Raw genomic sequence first — 22,221 nt, 5'->3', positions numbered from 1 at the left:
TTGATTGCTTCGCTACTGTGAGCCTCAGTTTCTTCAAAGGGCAGTGATTGCACCTTCCTTACCTGATGGGTATGAGGATTGAATGAGAGCTCCTTCATAAAGCACTGAGTACCATGCAGGCACATTATTATTATTATTATTGTTATTATTATATTAACCTCTGTCATTGAAAACCATTCTCACCCTCCCTGCACCTTCCTTGCTTTTCTACGGCCGAGGACCTGGTCACACACAAATTTGATACTGAAATCCCCCAGCTGGACCTCACTTGGTTAACAAGAATCGCTGGGTCCCACACATGACAACACCCACGTCCTTGACAATCAAGGACCACCCCCTCCCTCCCACCTTCTCTGAAGCGGCAGGAACAGAGATGCAATTGAGAGCCTTGGGTCCTGACATAAGGCAAGATCTACTCTGAGATTACTCAATGTTCCCTCAGAAAGAAGAATAGCCGGCCCATCCGAAAGGACGTCTGCGCCGGAACTGAGCACCCACGAGGTCACCTTGAAGGGCCTGCAGAGGAATCTGAGTCCTGGTGGCCTTAGGCAGCTGCATTACTGGTCAGTGTGTGTGTGTGTGTGTGTGTGTGTGTGTGTGTGTGCATGTGCGTGTACACACCTGCATGTTTCTGTAGTAACCCTGTCAGGAATCCCTCTAGATGTGCAGGTAGCAGGGGCAGGTTGGTGCAGTGGGAATCATACAGACTTGAGGCTTGTATGATTACAAGGCTTGTATGATTGGCCCTAGCAGGGCCAGGTACCTATGCCAGCTCTGCATCTTCCAGACGGTGTAAGCAGGAAAGACCGCTTTATACCCCCAACCTTGGGTCCTCATCTAATCCAGGGGACAGGAAAACCTATTTTATGTGGCATTTGCTAGTTCAATGGATTTAAAAAGAAAATATCTGGCTAAAGGTCTTGGTACCTAGCAGGCATTGGGATAGTGGCTTGTGTCATTTTTCTGCATGTTGGTCCCACAGAGGCAAGGTTAGCTTCTCCAGTGATTATGTCATGCCTCCCTCACTAGGTGATCCTCCATCAGTAGCTGCCTCTCTGTCTCTCTTTTCTGTTTTGTAAAGGAATTGTAAGAAAGCATTGTTGGTGAGTCTTCTCAGCTTGCTATTGGTGGGGATAGAAGCAGAAGGTTCAGGCAAAGGTATAATATGCAAATGCATAATGCAAAACTCTTTAGGATGGGATGGGGAATGGTGGGCAGTGGGGGGCAGGTGCCTCTCCTTGGGAGTAGGAATGGGGGCAGCAGGTGGGATAGGGAAAGACTTTCATTCCATATCTTCATATGGGTCCAAATTTATTTTTAGAGAATTTTTTCTTGTTTTGAGCTCCAGAGCCACCTGTCTCTGAGTTCAGCAAATATTTGCTAGTACCCACTAAAATACTAAGAGCCACCACTTATGAGCACTGAAAGCACTTTCCGTGCTTAACGTCTAACCCTCAGCTGCCTTGGAAAAAGCTACCTCATTTTACCAATGAGCAAACCAAGCTAGGAGAAGTTCAATCACTTGCTCCAGGACTTCTACTAGCAAAGATGAGAAGAGTCAGATAATTTATCTGGGAGAAGTAGGAGGAGGATACAAAAAAGACCCCAAACAGCCTCTCCCCTCAAGGACCCGACAATGAACTTGGAAAATTAACTGCCAGACAGAGCAACTGAGACACATGCCCGGGGTGGTGCTTCTTTGCAAAGCAGTGCTGTGGAAGCAGAGAACATGGATAGTTCTGGACAGGGGAGTGGGAGCCTTTCTGGGGATGCTTGGGCTCAATCTACGTTCACTGTGCAGGGGGAGCAGGCAGTGGGGTCTGGCCAGTGGGCCTGTGTAAGGAGGTCAGGAGATGGGAAGCCCAGCCAGGAAGAAAAGCCAACCTGTATGAGGAGGCCGGGCAAAGCCGGGCTGGGCTCCTTGGGAGAGCCCAAGTCGTGGGAGTCAGGACTCCTGAGGATCTGGTCTTTGGGAGGAAGGGACAGATAAGAACTATGGGTTTTTAGGCCAGACCCCATGGCTTAAAGGAAGGCAGAGAGGGCCATTCTGAGGCTGAGGCCCCCAGGGGGTGGGGCAGGCCACAGCCACCAGAGCCCCCAGCCTGGGTGCAGATGGCCTGCCCCAGTGCAGGTGCCCTGACCCATTTCCACCAGGAGCTGGGGGAGTGGGGAGCTGCAGCTCAGAGGTGGGAACTCTTAGGAGATGTCCTCTGGGGGCGGGGGGGGGGGGGGGGGGGGGAGGGGGGTCGGCGGGGAAGGCCAAATCCTGGGCAGCCAGTCTGCTGGCAGCAAAGACCAGGAATGATGGGGGAGGATGGAGTGGTCCGTTGTCACAGCAGTTTGGCGGAGGCTGGTGTGAGGAGCAGGGAGACTGGAAAGAGAGGGTGGAAACAGCCAGTGAAGGGTTTTTGCTGCCAGCTGTTCAAGTGTGGGCACTGGGAGATGATTGTTTTTTTCAGCCCAAGAATGTTGTGATCAAATCTACAATCTCTCTCTCTCTCTCTCTCTCTCTCTCTCTCTCTCTCTCTCGAGCTTCTGGAGGCAAGGAATCTGTCTTGCATTTTTCTAGTGTGTTCCCAGCACCTAGCACAGTCACTCAGTAGGTGCTCAATTAGTATCTGTTTAGTAACTATGTAGAACCACAATCTATACAGTGTTTATGGGTATACACAGATATGGTAAACATTTTAAAACTTTGATGAAAAGAATACACACTAATGGCTAAGGTAGTGGTCACTTCGGGGAAGGGAGGAAATGAGGTAGAAGTAGAGTAGAAAAAGGATTTCAACTAACTCACTTTTTTTTTTTTTTTTAAAGATTTTATTTATTTGAGAGATAGCAAGAGAGAGAGCATGAGCAAGGGGAGGGAGCAGAGGGAGAGAGAGAAGCAGACTCCCCACTGAGCAGAGAGCCCAAGTGGAGCTCAATCCCAGGACCCTGAGATCATGACCTGACCGAAGGCAGATGCTTAACCAACTGAGCCACCCACATGCCCCCAGAATAAATTTTTTTTTATTTTTATTTATTTATGATAGGCACACAGTGAGAGAGAGAGAGAGAGGCAGAGACACAGGTAGAGGGAGAAGCAGGCTCCATGTACCGGGAGCCTGACGTGGGATTTGATCCTGGGTCTCCAGGATCGCACCCTGGGCCAAAGGCAGGCGCTAAACCGCTGCGCCACCCAGGGATCCCAATATTTTTAAATTATAAGTAATAATGTAATAGGAGCCCATGTACTCTGGACAAATGTTTATGATCATATTTGCTTTTTCTTTGTTAAAAAGAAAAAAATGAGGGGCACCTGGGCAAGCTGGCCTTTGTCCTCTGTCCTGTCATCCCATCACATGTCCATCCTTCAGGGCCCATTCACATTTAGCTTTTCCTTGAAACCATTCTTCACAGCCCAGTGATGGCTCATGTCACTGACTGCTTAATAGCATAGTTAAATTTTCCATCTGCTTGCTTATTTATTTACTTCTGTGTGCCTCTTAGATTATAAAGTTTCTGGAAGCAGCAGCAGCATTTCAGGCATCATTGGAGATGCCAACAGTCCCACCAGCATGGGAGGCGGATGCCCTGGGTTAAGGTCAAACCTGAGGCTCCATGAAGCTTTGGGAACTTCAATTTTTTCAGTAAAATGACAATAATCACTTCCCTCGCACAGTTTCTAGTAGATCAATTTAGACATTCTGGGTGAAACCTAGTTAGGAAAAATTTAATAAATATTGTTGAGTTAATGTAAGCTGCTTTGAAAAATGAAGTTCTTTATAAATGTCAGACTTGATTTTTAATTCTCCGCAGTAGATAGTAAAAGGCCTTGTATTTACTGGCCACCAAGAGAAAATGCATGCTTGCCTCTTCTCTGGTCATCCAGGTGAAGACCGAAAGAGGCAGCATACAGGCATTGTAAAGCTCACTCTGATGTTAAACAAAATTTTATCTTTGTTCTTACCAGGATCGAGATGACCACAGCCACCCCTTTGGGGGGTACTACGTTCTTCTCATTGAACGTGACCACCAGAGAAGACTTCCTGTACAAGAGTAAGGCCAATGTGGCTTGGCAGCTGGGGGAAGGGTGGCAGGATGAGGACATGGTCAGCTCCTGGTATAGAGGCCAAGAGCGTGGGGTCTGGATAGACTGTCTGGGTCCCAGCCTCACTTGTTCCATATGCCCGCTGTGACCCTGAGCACATGACCTCACTGCTTTGTGCCTGCTTCCTTGTCTGCAAGATGGGGATATTAATGAAGCTACCCCTGAAGGTTGGTGTGAGACTAAACTAGATGATCCATGTAAGGAGCTTAGAATAGCCTCGATGCACACAAAGTACCTAACGATTATAACCATCACTGCTATTACTACTATTATTGTTAGGGAGTTTTGGGGTCTAGAGGGCGGTAGACATTTGCATCTCCTGTAAGATGTTCCTAAATGAGTCACCTTAGAATGTAACTGGTTTCATACTGTTCATACCAATTTTGCAAGGCAAAAACATTCCATCAATTCACAAAGGAGTAAATGAGTGTGGGTGGGAGTAACCCTGGGGAGACATTTGCCAGGAGCAAGGAGTCCCCAAAATGAAAAACTTAGCAACCACTCTCAGAAAACCAATGAATCTTTTTTTTTTTTTTTAAGATTTTATTTATTTATTCATGAGAGACACAGACAGAAGGCAGAGGCATAGGCAGAGGAAGAAGCAGGCTCCATATAAGGATTCTGATGTAGGACTCGATCCTGGGACTCCAGGATCACATCCTGAGCCAAAGGCAGACATTCAACCGCTGAGCCACCCAGGGGTCCCAGTGAATCTTTTGAGGGGGAGTTGGGCCCATTTCCGTCACTTTTATTGCTCTGGTACACAGCCTTGCTCATGGAACAGGCCTCCCAACACTCACCAAGTGTTTACCCAGTGATAACAGCTCCAGACTGTTGCACTAGCAGGAAGCCAATTATTGGCATGACATGTGTCTGCTGTAGAGACCCAGAAAGGGTCACTCTTGGGACAGGGTGACTCTTGGGACAGGGTCCCACATGTCAGCCTGCTCCTTGCCACGTGCAGAGACCTACAGAGGCCTGTTGACGTAGCTCAAAACAGTTCTGAAGGGAAATGCAGGGTAGATAGAATCTCCATCAGCAAGATGGGAATCATTCTGCTTTTATTTAACTAAAGGTAGTGACTCTCAACTAGACAATCTTGTCCCCTAGATAAGCTTGCCAGATTTTGAAAATAAAATATGGAACACCCAGTTAAATTTGAATTTAAAAGAAGCAATATTTGTTTAGTATAAGGATGTGCCGTGCAATATTTGAGACATACCAAAAGTTATTCATTGTCAGAAATTCTAATTTAAACAGATATTGTGTACTTTATCTGGCCACTTTATTAGCAAGGGACATTTGACAGCATTTGGACACTTTTGCTTGTCACAGCTGATGGGGAGGTAGAAGCATTGTCAATGATATCTAGTGAGCAGAGGCCAGAGATACTACTAAATATCGTACAGCACTCAGGGCAACCCCCCACAACAAAGGGTTATCCAGACATGATTGAGAAACCATGAATTAAAGTAGCATCACTGGGCTCCCCAGGAAGGAAACAAAAAACAAGTTATTCCATGGTGGATTCCCTACCCCACCCCCTTTTCTTGCCTTCTAGTCTTTCTTCCTGTGAATATTTGGACCTAGTTTTGTTTTTATTTGTAAACCTTTTATAAGAGCACTATATACGCTCAAAAAATGCGCAAATCATAAGTGCGCAGCTGGATGAATTTTTACAAAATGAAAACACTTGTGAAATCAGCCTGCAGATCAAGAAGTGAACCACCACCAGTATCCCAAAAGTCCCAGCGTCCCTTGTCACACCATCCCCACTTGGTCAAGGGAACCCTCTGCTCTGACTTCTCCCACCAGACATTAGTCCTACCTGGTTTTAAGCTTTATGTAAATGGAAACATACCCTATATACCCTTTTATTTGACTTCTTTTAGTCAACGTAATGTTTGTGTGCACATATTTTAATGGATGCAACATAATGTGTACATGTGGGGGTGTACATAATATCATATTCTCTTTTCCACACGTCATTCAAATTATAGTATGATATTTCATGAGATAGGCATACCATACCTTATTGAACCATTCCCATATTTAGAATAAATACCGTTGTAATTAACATCTCCCTTCATACAGCTTTTTCTGTATTTAGGATTATTCCTTAGGATAAACTCCCCAGAATCAAACAGATTAAAGTATAACCCCCTCTTTATAATTTTTTTTTGTGTTTTCAATATCAATTCCAACAAGGATATTGATCTTGGACATGGAATTAGAGGTGTGAAAATCTAAGATATTAAGCTGCAAGGACATTCATTATACCTTGTTTTTCATAGCATAAAATTGGAGACAACATAAATATCTTCAATACAGAATTGGTCAACAAATTATGGCACATGCAAACGATGGAGAACTGGGTAGCCATCAACAGTCGTGAAAAACAATGTAGTTACATGGAAAGACGATGAGGAGATGGTTGTAAAACTGAATGGAACATGGTTCCTTTTTTATCAAGTGCATATTTTTCCACTTTTAAGACTATTTCTTGGGCAGCCCTGGTGGCTCAGTGGTTTAACGCCAGGGCGTGATCCTGTAGTCCTGGGATTGAGTCTCACGTCGGGCTCCCCGCAATGGAGCCTACTTCTCCCTCTGCCTGTGTCTCTGCCTCTCTGTGTTTCTCTCATGAATAAATAAATAAAATCTTAAAAAAAAAAAAAGACTATTTCTTTAAGGTGGATTTCAGACATAGGATTAATAAGTTATCCAAAAGTGTTGGTGGCTAGCTATTTAATATGCATATGTACATATGCATGATGACATTGGTGAATGTATATATGTGTAGATGATCAGTGGTTCCTGGGGCAATGAGTTCTCTTTCTTGGCTTGTATTTATATTTTCAAAATGAATTACAAAATCACATATTACTTTTGTATGATGAAAAAGAGGGAAGGGTGTTTTGCTTGCCTATTTCACAAAGGAAGTTAGATTCTGTGCTAGGAGTGATAATAACAGGATGGCCTGAGACAGAATTTTGGCAGGTTATGTGCTGAGGACGCTGCCCTCCATGTCCCCCTGGAGGTAGGGGTGCACTGCTGCTCTAGAAATGTCTCTGTCCCGGGGTCAGCAGTCAGGGTGCTAGGATATCCCATAGTCTCCCCGCCTATCTAATGAGGATGCAAGGTGCCGGGTGTAAGTCCCCCTCCCAGTCTCTGAATGTTTCAGTTTGCACATTTGCCATTTCCACCCCTCTCCTCGTAGGTTCCGGAGCCATCGTTGCTGCCATTGTGGTAGTTGTCATCATCATCTTCGCCGTGGTTCTGATCCTGCTAAAGATGTACAACAGGTATAGGATGCCCTGGGCTCTGATGGTCTTGAGCCTTCGGTGATGTCAGAATGAATGGGAACTAACATTTATAGGTGCCAGCTGTGTGCTGCAGAGTATCCATGAGTCCATCATCAAATGCACTAACCTTCTGTGGGTCCTTTTTTGACCTCTGTTCTCCTGTAGAAACTTTATGGTAACCAAATATTTTTGTACCTGGAGAAATATTTTTTAAATATAATAATCATCATGACAATGCTAATGCCCTTGAGCACTGTGGTAAGCCCTTGTAGGTAAATTATGGTAATAGAGGAATGTTCCAATCCTTTCTCTCCAGGAACCCTGTGCTAGGGTGTGTTGAGCAGATCACATGAGTATTTGAGGAGACAAATACTGGAATGCCTGTCACTCCAGCTATTATTGGCCTGGGACCAAATAAGAGAAAATAATATCATTTGATTGCATAAAGAATAAATGTGTTTTCACCTCACGTGTTAGCATCTCTAAGTCACAACTTTGCTAGAAGGTTATTCTTCTCAGGCAAGAAATCAAAATAAAGAGATTAGGAACACAACCATATCACAGCAGACTTGGAAGACATTTAAAAAAAAGAGTAGAAGTGTGTTTATTGGTGAGGAAAGCCATTTACAATGTATCGGCAAAGTTTACAAAAATAATATGTACATTATGATTATACATGTGGGTTACACACATAATCAATGAAGATTAAAATATTTTTTAAAATATTTTATTTATTCATTAGAGATACAGAGAGAGAGAGAGAGACAGAGAGAGAGAGTCAGAGACATAGGCAGAGGGAGAAGCAGGCCCCCCTCAGGGAGCCTGATGTGGGATTCAATCCCTGAACTCCAGGATCACGCCCTGAGATGAAAGCAGAGCTTAACTGCTGAGCCACCCAGGCATCTTTTTTAAAATATATTTTTTTAAGATTTTATTTATTTAAATCAAGGAAGATTCAAATGATACACAGCAAGATGTTAACAACCAGTGTGTCTCATGATGGGATTAATAATTGGTTAGTTGGTTTTGGCAGAGGGAGGGAGTATACTTCTTTATTTTTGAGATGCAAGCAGGCATTGTTTTTATAATAATGTTCATGTTTTATATTATGTGTTACATGTATATAATATACATATAAAGATCTCTTACTATGTGCCACGCATAATTCTAAGTTCCTTATGTGTGTATCAACTCATGTAATTCTCACGACAACCCCACCAGGTGGGTATTTTTATATCCCCCAACTTTATAGCTGTGAAATGGGTACCAGGAAATGAGCCAACAAGCCCAAGGTCACTCAGTCCTCAGTGGCAGAGTTGGGATTCAAACCCAGTACATGCAGTTTCCAAGAAAATAGTCCCACCACTATATGTAATAATAATAAGTTATTTTTAAAATGTTGAAGGTATTACAATTTGGATCTGCCCCAGACCAGGAAGTGGCATCCAAATGCAACTTCTGCCCTTCATTCCTGCCTGTTATTGCAGGAGCTCTGAGCCCCTTCCTTAGGCTGTAATTTGGGTGGAGACTCTACTTTACCCACCCCACCCTGTTTACAATGATGCCTGGGCTGCAACTTAGAGACCAGAGCTTAGTCTTTGGCCTCTCAAAGGCAGGCAAGTCACTTAACCTCTCTGTGCCTCTATTTGGTCATCTTTAAAATGGAAGGCTCTTCAACTGGGACCAGTTACATGGAGAATGTAACCAAGTGGGACAGTGATGGTTACATGGAGAATGCCCTTGTTCCCTTGTTTTGAGGAGTAATTAGGGGTGAAGTGGCATTGATGTCTGCAGCTAACTCAAGTGGTTCAGGATTTAGAAAAACACTCTGTGTAATTGTGTGTGTGTGTGTGTGCATGTGTGTTAATGAAGAGAGAGAAGGCAAATGTGGCAAACTGCTGGCAATCAGTGAATTGTTCTGTGAACGATACTCAGGTAATAGTTGTACTATTTGTGCAACTTTTCTGAGCATTTGAAATTTTTTAAAAAAGTATTATGTTAGATCAACAAGATGAAATTTCATGTAGACCTTAGAATTAATGATTATTGTCAGTCACTGAATTTTCTGGCATATGATATGAAAGATTGGATGTACATTTTAAGTCCATTCTCTTCTCAACTATGCAAAAAGTTCTTAAATATTTCTAGCAATAAACTTGGCAACATAATGAAACTGCAAAATTTAACTCACACTACCACTTTGAACTGAAAAAAATCATAGTATCTTCATTTGTCTTTAATGTGGTCACCTATCTGGGGCAGCCCTGGTGGCGCAGCAGTTTGGCGCCACCTGAAGCCTGGGGTGCGATCCTGAAGACTCAGGATCGAGTCCCACATCGGGCTCCCTGCACGGAGCCTGCTTCTCCCTCTGCCTGTGTCTTTGCCTCTCTCTCTCTCTCTGTCTATGAATAAATAAATAAAAATCTTTAATAAAAAAAATGTAATCACCTATCTGAGTCACTTAACCCATTCATTAATGGGAAAAAAATACAGCTAAATATCTCATCTGGGTTACACAAAAAATGGAAGGGTCCGACTAGCTGATTTCTAAGGTCCCCCCCAGTTGTAAAATTCTGTGATTGGCAATCAAGCAGCGTGATTTAATGATGATCTACGTTAATCTCATTGCCAGAGCCAAAATCATAGGTTAGACAAGGTGGAAGACTCAAGCATGCATGCGTATCTCATTCCAGGAAAATGAGGATGAGGCGGGAGCTGGAGCCCAAGGGGCCCAAGCCAGCCTCGCCTTCTGCCTTGGGCCCAAACAACAACAGCAGCCAGCACCCTGCAACTGTGACCTTCAGCCCCGTTGACGTCCACGTGGAGACTCGGTGACTGTCCCCCCACGCTGGTGCTATTTTGGCCACCGTCCAAAGAGCCTTCTTCAGTCAAGATCCAGAAGCACATTTCTCCTCTGGCAGCTTCACTATGAGAGTTCCTTCCAGGATTGGGTCAACGGGAACATCTCTTATGCAATTCCTGATGCTTCAGGCAACCCCCAACCCTGTCTTGCCCTGCCCCACCCTAGCTATATCCATATCCCTGGTGCCACCCTTCCAAAAGGCTGTGGAAGATTCTGTTGTGATCTGATGAGGTAGAGCTATGTTGGGAATCCACTGAAGCGGGTGTGGCTCTCTCCCCCAAGCACAACTGCTAGACAGACAGACAGCCCAGGAGTCTTCTGGTCAGGAGTCAGGGGTCAGCACATGCTCCCAAGAGTTATCACAACAGGGTCTGCCACTGGGGTCCTATCAGAATAAGTGCTATAGCCATATCTTTGCAGAGCAAAATGCTCAATCCCATTAATCAGGCACAGAGGAAACTAACTTGGGCTAACTAACCAAAAAACCAACTTGTTAATGTAGGACTTGTTCTGGTACTAGATGACCGCTAGCTAGCTTATGACAACAACCAGTCAGCAGATTTTGGTTGGGGGAGAAACAATTCTCCTCAGAAGTTTTCTATTTCATTAGCAGAGAGGTGAAGGAATAGGATGACCTTGAGGAATGATGGCCTCTGGGGTCAAAGCTTATTGCAGTGTCCGTGGGCCTTGAATGAGTCTGGAGCTAGTCAGAGCCCCTCCTCTCCCTTTGGGGCGGGATTAAGCCTGACTCAGTCTCATTTCTTGGCTTCCCTCTGGTTTCTGAGCAATCCTCTCTCTCCAGGTAACATTTCCCTCCAAGGACCAGTATTAGAGACTGATCAGATGACAATCCTGTTTATGTCACCTGGGTCCTTCCTGATAACCTCACAGAGATTCAGAGCACATTCAAAGTATGACATTTGCAAACCATTTCTCTCTTTGACTCCTTAGCCTGGAGAACAATCTACTGAGAGGGGAGCCATTTTGAAATTAAGACTTTCCTTCCAAGCCCTGCCTCCTGGTTGTGTGGTCTTGGCAGAGTGATGCGAGCACTCCGTCTTGGGTTGGCTAACCACGAAGTGGGGATGATGACCTCTGCCTCACAAGCTTACTTTAACTAGTCAAGGACTTAGTAGAGCAGCTCGGGGAGTGCCTGGCACTCAGCAGATGCTTAATAAATGAGAGCCAGCATTATTGTTACAGTATTTCTTCAATGGCAAGACATATTTGTTCACATTTTAAAGATTCTGAAATCAGGATATGTCTTCAAATTGATGGGTCCATTAATGTAGTATTTTTTTCTCTCTCAAAAAGCTGTTTTTAATCTGTTGTACACCTTACAATTAAAGGCATCTTGGAAACAAGGTCATAAATCTTTACTCTGTTGCAGAAAGTGACACACTCCGACATTTAACCTCAAATTCTAAGAGTCTCTTCCTCTTGGAATCAGAAATCTCTTCTGAGGGGAAACTGGGGGTCAGGAAGGTAAGAAGACTGACCCAGGGTCACAGAGTCATGTCATCCCACTATAAAAATGCTCGCTTGGATAAGTCTGGAAAAATACTGGCAAATACTTCCTACCCCAAACATCTTTTCTCCCTACTGTGTTTAAATATCTACCAAGTATCAGGTGCTTGGCAAGATGCTTTCATGCAAATTATCTCATAGAATTTATTTTTCCAATAACCCTGGAAGGAATTATGTTTTCTGTTTGCAGCTGCAAGTTGCAAATTCAAAGAGAAAAGGACTTGTCCACAGCCACACAGCTAGTTAAGTTGCAAAGACGAGACTCAAACCCATGGCTCTTTGAACCCAAAGTCCCTCTCTCTGTTGTACCACATTCTTCTTTAACATCCTGGCTCAGAGAACATGAATTTCTTTTGTGGGCCGAACATGTGTCTGAGCAAAGGCCCATGTATCTCAGCAGATGTCAGGAGTCTAGCTTCCAAATTGACAGTATGGGGCAAAGCCACTTTGGTAGCCTCCTCTGGGCTCCCATGACTGGAGCCAAAGGCCCCCTCTCTGAGCCCATCAAAGCTCTAAGGATTCCTCTTTCATTTCCCATAAGTCTAATCCCCAGGGAGCAAAGGGTGAAATGGCATCCAACCAGGAAAAGCTATTTCCTGAAGGACTCAAATCCCAAATAGATATGTTTCCAAAAAATTGTTCTGCTTTAAAAAAAGAAAAAAAAAATTTTTTTTGGAATGTTCCAGCCCTAAAACCAAACTCTTCTGTCCATACTGGAATCTTCCTGGAATTATTAGAGGAATTATTCTCTGTTATATGTTCTTTTGCTAAATGAAAGCTTGGAAGTGGAGGAGGGGGGAGAGAGAGAGATGAGGGGAGGCCAAGAAAGGGGTTCTAGTGTTTTGTTTTTAACTAATGAAGATAACTCAGTAAACATCCTTTGAGGGCACCTATGTGCAAGGTGAGGTGCTACTAAACACACTGTCACTGTCCCCACTCTCAAGGAGGCTGCAGCTGGTCTCCTGGGACGGGCCTTGCAACACAGGGGAGTATTTCATTTCTGACAGGTGCCTTTCCTAACTGAGCAGATGCTGCCTTAATTGGCCACTGAATCAACAAAAGATACTAAATGTCTAAAGAAAATGTCTAAAAAATAAAGAGACTTAAATCAAGCATCCGTTGAGTTGACTTCAATTAAATTTAGAGTTAACAAATACCTTTTCTAAGAACTGCCTTCCCCTAACAATGTAAATAGGGTCCTGCGGGGAAAGCCTCGGCTGTTGCAAACACTGTGCTCTCATTTCTAAAGGGCGGTGGGCAAGGTGGGCTGCCGACAATGGGCCTTACCATGAGTTGGAAAACTTGGTAGCTTGTTTAACTCTTACAAAAGGAATCCCATTCCAGAGCCTGCTGTTAAACACCAGGAATGCTGATATGTCGAGATTTGGGGGCCCCACGGAGAGATGTAGACATTAGAATGCAACCCAAGTCACCAATAACGACATTTACCATTCATTGTTTCTGATGTGTTCTGATGTGTTCCAGGTATGTGATGAGCCTTTAATACGCACCAGCTCCTCTAACCATTACAGCTCCCATGTGTAGGAGCCATCACTATTTCTATTTTGGGGATGAGGAAACAGGCACAGGGGAGTAACATGTCCTTCTTTCGGTGGCCCTTCTTGTGTTTGGGGAGCCAGCCTCTTTGAGAAGCAAGACCATCTCCTGCTATAAAAGCTGAAAAGGACAGACACTCATTTTCCTGGAGTCTCTTGCTGCTAGGGTGAGGGCATAGGACCCACGCCCTGCCAATCAGGCACCTCTGCTATGGACTTTGAATCCAGAAGTTGGTAACATCAAAGGAAAGGAAAGGTGCAAATATGCTCTGGTGGCAGGTATGTTGGCTTGCTGCATTTCAAGAGGCAGCAACATTAGGAGTTCTAGCAGCATGGCAGGCCCGTTCTTGAGTCCAGCCCTATATCGGTGGAGTTGGCTATGTGAGCTTATTTTGATAGCAACAGCCATGGCGTCTGGACCAAACTGGTTCTTTAGTTTGATCTGGCCCCCCAATGAGGAAGTATTTTAAAAGGACCTAGAAGGGGGACGCCTGGGTGGCCCAGTGGTTGAGCGTCTGCCTTTGGCTCAGGGCATGTTCCCAGAGTCCTGGGATTGAGTCCCACATCGGGCTTCATGCATTGGAGCCTGCTTCTCCCTCTGCCTGTGTCTCTGCCTCTCTCTGTGTGTGTCTCTCATGAATAAATAAATGAAATATTAAAAAAAAAAAGGACCTGGAAAAATGGATAGGATTTTTTTAAGTAAAGCTTTTTACTGAAGTACAACACACACACGTACACACACACACGTATGTGTGACTCGAAACATGTTCACAAAAACTGAGCTCACTTGTGTAACCAGCATGAAGATGAAGAGACAGAGCATTTCCAGCATCCCAAGAGCTCCTTTCCTCCCCCTACCCCACTCACCTCCCACAAAAAGTAACCAGTGTCCTGACTTCTTCATCCCTAGAACAATTTTGTCTATAAGTAGAATTGTGGTGTAAACTCTTTTGTTTCTGGCTTCTGCTGCACAACACGATGTTTATAATATCTGTCCACATTCAGTTGAAGGTCGTTCGTGCTCATTGTGGTCATCTTTGATACGTGATGTGTTTTTATCCACTCTACTGTTTGATGTACATAGAAGTGGTTTGCAGTTTGGGTCTGTAACAAGTAGGACTGCTAAGAACAGTTTGGTGGTCATATACATATTTCTGTGGGGAATATTTCTAGTTGAGTAACACACAGGGTATAGGTTATATTTAGCCTTCGTTGACAGTGCTGAACAGAGCTGCACCAACTAACATCCCCACCAGGAGAGTGGGGGAGTTCCACTTGCTCCACATCCTTCACGGACACTAGGATATTTTCAGAATCTTGAATTTCAGTCATTCTGATGGACTCACAGTGGTTTCTCATGATGATTTTAATTGAATTCCTTGATGATTAGTGGAACTGGTCTCCTATTTCATGTTTTTTTTTTCTTTTGGTTTTGCTTTGTTTTTAAATATTTTATTTATTTGAGAGAGAGAGAGAGAGAGAGAGAGAGCAGGGAGAGCAGCAGAGGGAGAGAGAGAAGCAGGGTCCCCGCTGAGCAGGGAGACCAATGGGGGGTTTTGAACTCAGGACCCCAAGATCATGATCTGAGCTGAAGACAGATGCTTAACCCACTGAGCCACCGAGGCGCTCCCATTTTTTAATGTTTCTTAGCCCTTTAGATTCATCTTTTGTAAAGTTACTTTTCCATTTGTCCCTTTTTTGATTTTGGTTGTCTTCCTTTTTCATTATTGACTTGTAGGAGTTTTATATACGTTCTGGATATAAGTCCTCTGTTATCCTGTGGCTTACCTTTATTTTAATAACAGCTTTATTGAGTTATAATTTACATGCCATCAACTTTACCCTTTAAAACATGCAAGTCAGGGCGTCTGGATGGCTACTTGGTTAAGCATCTGCCTCTGGCTCAGGTCATGATCTTAGGGTCCTGGGATCAAGCCCCACATTGGGCTCCCCACTCAATGGGAAGTCTGCTGGTCTCTCTGCCTCTGCCCCTCACCTTGCTCATCCTTCCTCTCTCTCTCAAATAAATTAAATAAACTCTTTAAAAATATATACAAGTCAGTGGTTGTTAGTCTATTCATGGTGCTGTGCATCCATCACCACTAATCAAATTCCAGAACATCACCCCCAAAAGAAGCTCCATATCCATTAGCAGATAATTCCCATAGCCCTCTCTCGCCAGACCCTGACAAGCATTAATTCACATTTTCTATGAATTTTCCTATTCTGGACATTTCATATTAATGCAGTCAGACAATATGTAGCCTTTTTTTAAAAAGATTTTATTTATTTATGAGAGAGAGAGAAATTGAAGGCAGAGATACAGGCAGAGGGAGAAGCAGGCTCCATGCACCGGGAGCCTGACGTGGGATTCGATCCCGGGTCTCCAGGATCGCGCCCTGGGCCAAAGGCAGGCGCTAAACCGCTGCGCCACCCAGGGATCCCCTTAATGGTGTGTTTTAATGAAAATAACTTTTAACCCAAATGGTAATTTACCAATGTTCTTCTTTTTATGAGATATTTTTAAATATTTTATTTATTTATTCATAAGATACACAGAGAGAAGGAGAGGCAGAGACACAGGCAAAGGGAGAAGCAAGTTCCATTCAGGGAACCCGACGTGGGACTCGATCCCGGGTCTCCAGGATCAGGCCCCGGGCTGAAGGCAGGTGCTAAACTGCTGAGCCACCCAGGGATCCCCAATGTTCTCCTTTTTAATTAGTGTTTTTTGTATCCTGTTTAAGGAATCTTTGCCTACCTAAAGATTTTGAAGATTTTTCTCATGTTTTCTTCCAAAAGTCTTATTATTTTACTTTCCATATTTAAATATACAATCCATCTGAAGTTCATTTTGGTGTGTGAGTGTGTGTGTGTGTGTGTGTGTGTGTGTGTGAGGTAGGGTCAAGATTCTTTTCTCTTATAGACATCCTATTGACTCAGGAACGGTTTTTTGAAAAGACCATTCTTTCCTGCAGTGTCAACTTTCTTATGAATCGAGGGAGTGAATATGTGTGGTTTGGGTAGAAATTTCATAGACCAAGAAAGGTGGCAAAGACAGGTCAGGTGGCAGAAAGAAAAGCAAGAAAAAAACTTCGGAGTCAAGGCAGCTTGTTCAGTTCATTTTCTCTCTCTTGCTTGCTTATGTTCATGAGCACGTCCAGGCCCTGGAGATACAGTGGCAAGCAAGATGGATAAGGTGCCCGACCTCACAGAACTTACTGTGTAGCAGGGAAGACAAACAATTAAGCAAACAACTACAATTTAGAGTAATTTTGTGATAGGAGGAACTTCAGGGTTTTTTTTTTTTTTTTTATATAAGCCTCTTGCTGGAGTGCCTAGTTCAGCCCAGAGGTTGGTAAGTTAGGAAGAAATCTCCCCAGAAGAAACAACAACTAATAGTGAAAGACTGAATTGGAGTAAGTCGGGACGAGTAGAAGGATGGCAAAAGAGATCAAGATGAGCATCCTGCTGGAAAGAGAAGCTTTGGTTTAGCTCATGTCCAAGGGAGCAGTGGGAGATGGAGAGGAGAGGAGAGGAGAGGGAAGAGAAGAGAGGCTCTAGTATGAAGGATCTTCAGTGCTTGGTTATTTTAAAGGGAGTAGGGAGCCACTGAAGGTGCTTGAGCATCGAAGGGACAGGGTCAGATCTGTGCTTTCAGGAGATTAATCCTGCTACAGTGTGCAGAGTGGCGTGGCGTGGGAGAGACTGGAGGCTGGGAGAACAATTTAGAGTCCATTGCAAGAAGTAACAGGAGCATCTGTGTATCTGTTAGTTTTTAAATGCCTTTTCTAAATAGCCCTCTAATTGTAAAGTTTTGTTCTTTTCCCTTTTTTAAGTAGCTCTTTGTGGGTGTGCAGTAACCCAACAAAAATGTCTCCAGGAATTGCCTCAAGCCCACTGGATGGGAGCACACAGCAGGCTCATTGTGTCAGCTCTGTAGCCTTTTGTCCCGCAACACCCATTCCCTGCACAGAACATTTCCTGGCAAAGGAGCAAACTGCTGCAGTTCAGCAGATACTACTGCCCCGGACTCTGACGGTCAGCCCACGTTCAGGAGAGGCAGGTAGAAACCGGACTGGCCTTCAGGTGCCCGGTGAAGTGAAACCCTCTGTCTGATTACAGCCTGGGCGTTAGCAGAGAGGGTCCCTCCCCTGCTCAACACCTCCTCTTGAATGAATTATACCGGGGCCCCTGTATAAATGCTTAAAAAATGCTGTGATGCCTTAATTGATCTCAAAGAAACGTAACAACCAATTTATTCATTCTTTTCAGCTTTTCAGTTCTTGCCTGGGGAGGCACATGGGAGTAAAAGAGATGAAAAAACGTTCACGTGTGAGCATTCACAACCTGGTGGGGTTTTTGTTTGTTTGTTTGTTTGTTGTTTGTTAATGATTTTATTTTTAAGTCATCTCTACAACCCAACATGGGGCTCTAACTCGCAGCCCTGAGATGGAGAGTGGCAGGCTCCACGGACTGAGACTGCTGGGTGCCTCCAAGTGTTAGTGACCTTGAATCGAGCAGTTTGCTCTGCAAGGTGAAGATCAGAGGGGAGAAGAGGATGATGTTTGTTTAGTTTTGTTCTGTTTGTCTGCTTCTCCCCTCTGCTGGCCCCCTGCAGAAATCCTTCTACCGTTATCTTCAATTCATAGCATGCTGTCGTCTTTCACCACATTAGACCCCACTCTTTTCTCATCTTTTCCACTTTACTCTAAATCCCCACTGCTACTTTTCTTCTCTGCCATAGACATCTCTTTTAATTTATTGAATTTGTCTCTTATTAAAGTCAAGCAAAGGTAAGCTTTCTGTAGACTACATACCACATAGCCCCCTTCGGGCACTGTGCCATCTCTCTGTTTTCCTCAACAGCAAAATTCGTCCAAAGTGCTGTCTCAGAAACAGCCTTGGGAACAATGCGGTTGGGAATAGAATGGAATAGAGGAGCAGCCCATAGACATGGACAGACGGCATGAGTGGAGAGAAGCAGATCCCACATTGGTATAGAGCTAAGTGTTGAATGGAGTCACTGTCTCTGTCCCTCTGGTCAGCTTCATGGCCAGAGGCCTAGGGGGTCCCCACTGGGTGGCCTTGGGGCTGCTGGTGACCTACACAAACACTTCCATGGCCACCATTATAGGCACTCATGAATAGATTTCCACCAAGGGCACAGCAACCCCCATGGCCATGGTCACACTCATAAGAGCATCCGGCATGGACATGCCCAGAGTTGCAACCGTAGACATTCACCTGAGGATTTGTACCATGGCCACTCTCATCACAGCGCTACCACAGAGGACGTGAACATGACCGTAAGCACATCCATAGAGGCCAAGGGGAGTCTGCAGCTCTAGGCATCAAGCAGGACCTGGACACTGGCTCTCTGGACCCGGGCACTGGGGCCACAGCGCTCATGTCTAAAGCTCAGTTTGTCATCCTCTTCCTTGCCCCCGAAGAGCCCAAGCGCCTGGCACCACACTTTCCTCCAGATCTACTTCAGTTTTGCTTAGTGTGGATTCCTGAGAGATGCCTTCTTGCACCTGGTCCCTCCTGCCCTGGAACTCTGTTCTCACCTCATTGTCTCTGGGGCACCGTGTTAGGGCCGCATTCTGTCTGTGGGACTGTGGGTACTCAGAAGAACTGTCACCTCTCTTGTGGTAGAGAAATTTGTGAGACACATAACAGGAGGGTATGCACACACTCAGGGTTGCACTTGGATGTCATGGGTGGGAAGACAGGAACATCTTTTAAAGGAGAAGTGGAGCTCAGAGGAAAAAGCAAGAAGTGGTATCTGAGGAAGGTGGAGGAAGACAGGAGGCACCATCCCCACAGTCACCTCTGGAGGTGCTGGGGCTGCTGGGGCAAGTCGTCATGAAGGTGCTGATTGCCACCTCAAGTAGCTCCCGCCCCAAACCTCCAGCCTCTGACTCCTGCAGGTCAGGGGTGTGCGGAGGTTGTAGAGGGACATCTGCCTAAAGAAGGAGTTGTAGACTAGGGAAGTGATGACTTTGGCGTGAGGACCACTAACATTTGGCAGTCTTACAGGGGCTGTACAGGTGAGAATGAGGGGTCAGAGGGACAATGTGGTTGTATTTGGGGGACAAGGGACCATGAAGAGGCTGAGAAAGAGAAAGACGATGGAAGCCTACCCCGTGTCCTCACCTCACCTATTCTCAGAGGACTGAGCTGCCTACACTGGCTTCTCCAGGTCTGCCCTGCTCCCCCTACCCCCCATCCCACCTGTTGGTGGCGGCTTCAGGGAAGACCAGAGCCCGGGATAGAGGAGGAGCAGGAGGAGGGAGGATAAACATCAATTAAACACCAGCCATATGTCCTGATTTGGGAGTGATTAGGAGGAGGGTGAGTTGCTAATCTCACAGCCTGATTGTGTTGTTGTTTCTATGTTTTGTACCTCTATTTGAATCAAGGGAGTGATGAGTGGAAATAAAATCTAGATCTTCTGCTCACAAAAATTTAAACAAAACAAAAAGGGTTGTCTCTACTTGCTCTCCCACTTCTCTTCCTGGTCTCTCTAGAGCCTTCTCCAGTGAAGGCTTCAACTCTATCACTGCATGAAATTATCCTTTCCAGATCAACTCAGTCCTCCTTGCATACCTCAGCTGCTTACAGCAGCAGGACCAGGCATGGCCTATCACCTTTTCCTGCTGGAAATTCTTTCCTTCTTTCTTTCTTTCTTTCTTTCTTTCTTTCTTTCTTTCTTTCTTTCTTTCTTTCTTTCTTCTTTCTTTCTTTCTTTTTTTATTCTATTTATTTATGAGAGAGAGAGAGAGAGAGAGGCAGAGACACAGGCAGAGGGAGAAGCAGGCTCCATGCAGGGAGCTTGATGTGGGACTCGATCCCCAGGCTCCAGGATCACACCCTGAGCTGAATGCAGATGTTCAACCACTGAGCCACCCAGGGGTCCCGGGAAATACTTTCTTACCTGGTTCTCCTCTGACCTCAGTGACCATTCCTCCTAGATCTCCTTTGCTGGCTCCTCATTACCTTCCCTACTTGGTCTCAGACTTCATCTAATTCCATGATTCGAGTACCATCCAGATGCTACAACACCCAAGTGAGTATCATTGGATCTCTCCCCGAATTTTAGACGTAAATGGCCAACAGACCGCTTGATAGTTCCACTTGGGTGTCTAACAGGCATCTCAAACAGCTCTCTTGCTTTTTCCACCAAAAGCTACTCCTCCCCAGTCTCTCCCACCCAGTGAAAAGCAATTCCTTTCTCCTAGTGGTTCAGGCCCAAACCCTCAGCCATCCTGGATTCTTCTATTTCCCTCACACCCACCCATTTATTAATTGTCTGCTCTGTTTTTAAGTTGTGTCTCTTTTCCCACTTTGCAAGTTGTCTTTTTCCTCTCTCTCTGGTATCTTTTGATGAACAGGCTATAGCCAGATTTATCAATTTCTTTCTTTTATGGTTAGCACTTTTAAAAATATGTTGTTTAAAGAAGTATTCCCTGTCTCTAGTTCTTAAAGATATTCTCCTGAAGCTTTTCTTTGTTTTTGTTTTTTCTTTTAGCCTTTGACATTTTTTTCCACAATGTGACTGTACATCACCATCATCTCTGTCCTGGATCCCTGTAACAGCCTCTTCTCTGCTCCCCCAGCTTCTAGTCTTGTCTCTGCCACAGTAACCACAGTGATCTTTTAAAAATAAGCCGAACATTTCGCACCCCTTGCTAAAATGCCTCTAATGGATTCTCATTTCATTCCAAGCAAAATCTTGGCCACCATAACCTCTCTCACTTCCTGCGGCTACCTCTCTCACTCCACTCTAGCCACACATTGATCTTCCTAATGTTTCTAAAACATGCCAAACACACACCCACCTCAGGACCTTTGCACCTACTGTTTTCTTTGCCTGGAATTCTCCTCCTCCACAAAGCCATTGTCTTGCTCCTCCTCTTAAAGTAGGCTCAAAGATCACCTTATCAGAGAGACCATGTTTTAGGGAACCATGCAATTATGACCATGGCCACCCTTTGTAAAACAGCACATTTCGCTCATCAACCATCTCCATCTTGCGTTCCTCATTTATGTTTCTTAATTATCTGCCTTCTTCTAATAGCATATAAGTTCCATAAAAACCAGAATTCTGGTTTGTTTGCTGCTGTATTCCCAATGTCAAGAGCAGTACCTCTCATAATAAATAATGAAAAAGTACTTAATGAATACATGATTGAATGAATGAATGGGTCTTGAAAAATACATAATCTTTTAAGAATACATGTTTTAAATTTATACAAGTTTTACATAAATGTGATATATTCTGTTTCTTATTTTTATCATTAAATGTGTTTTTTTGAAGATCTAACCGTATTGCTGAATATAAATCAGTTTATTATTTTTGACCACTGCACAGTGTCCATCATGTGCCATATCTTTCTCACCCATCTCCTTAATGGTGGATACACAGTTTGCTTCCAGCTCCAACTACATACACAAAAAGAAAGAAACTCTAAAATATATATCCTTACTGATCTGTATGTGAGGTCTTTTTTGATATTTTGGCGGAGGTGAGGAAGGTTTATATGCCCTGGGGTAGAATTGCTCAATCATAGAGCATAGATATAGTTAATTTGACAAAGTACAGCCAAAAGGCCTTCCAGGGAAGAAGCACACATAATTTATACCTACATCAGCAATTAGTGGAAAATCCTGTTTCCTCCATCCCCTTACTGGCCCTTTGAATTACTTTGACTTTCTAATTTTTGGCAATATTATGGATATTAACTATTATCTATTGTTGCTTGAGTTTGGAGCTCTCTGATTGCCAAGAAGGAACAGTTAGAGTTTTAGTACTAGAACCTGTAATATTATAGGGGTTTGGGGGGACAGTAGTAGATTGCAATTTTTTGGACACTAATA

General features: G+C 44.3%; 1 protein-coding gene across 2 annotated transcripts in view; it reads left to right on the top strand.

Moving 5' to 3' along the window:
• NCMAP (non-compact myelin associated protein) overlaps positions 1 to 12,897 on the top strand; it is a 41,510-nt gene extending 28,613 nt beyond the window's left edge. The window contains exons 2-5 of one of the 2 annotated variants that reach the window (XM_072827781.1): positions 443 to 563; positions 3,956 to 4,041; positions 7,311 to 7,395; positions 10,089 to 12,897. In XM_072827781.1, the coding sequence (XP_072683882.1) occupies positions 3,963 to 4,041; positions 7,311 to 7,395; positions 10,089 to 10,230 (306 nt within the window). In that variant the 5' untranslated portion in view covers positions 443 to 563; positions 3,956 to 3,962 and the 3' untranslated portion in view covers positions 10,231 to 12,897. The remainder of the gene's footprint in view (positions 1 to 442; positions 564 to 3,955; positions 4,042 to 7,310; positions 7,396 to 10,088) is intronic. The other variant, XM_072827782.1, reaches the window with a different exon arrangement.
• Positions 12,898 to 22,221: the final 9,324 nt, after the last annotated feature.

Source organism: Canis lupus, chromosome 5 (genome assembly GCF_048164855.1).
Source record: "Canis lupus baileyi chromosome 5, mCanLup2.hap1, whole genome shotgun sequence".
NCBI classification, from domain to species: Eukaryota; Metazoa; Chordata; class Mammalia; order Carnivora; family Canidae; genus Canis; species Canis lupus.
This window is presented reverse-complemented; position numbering and strand designations above follow the sequence as displayed.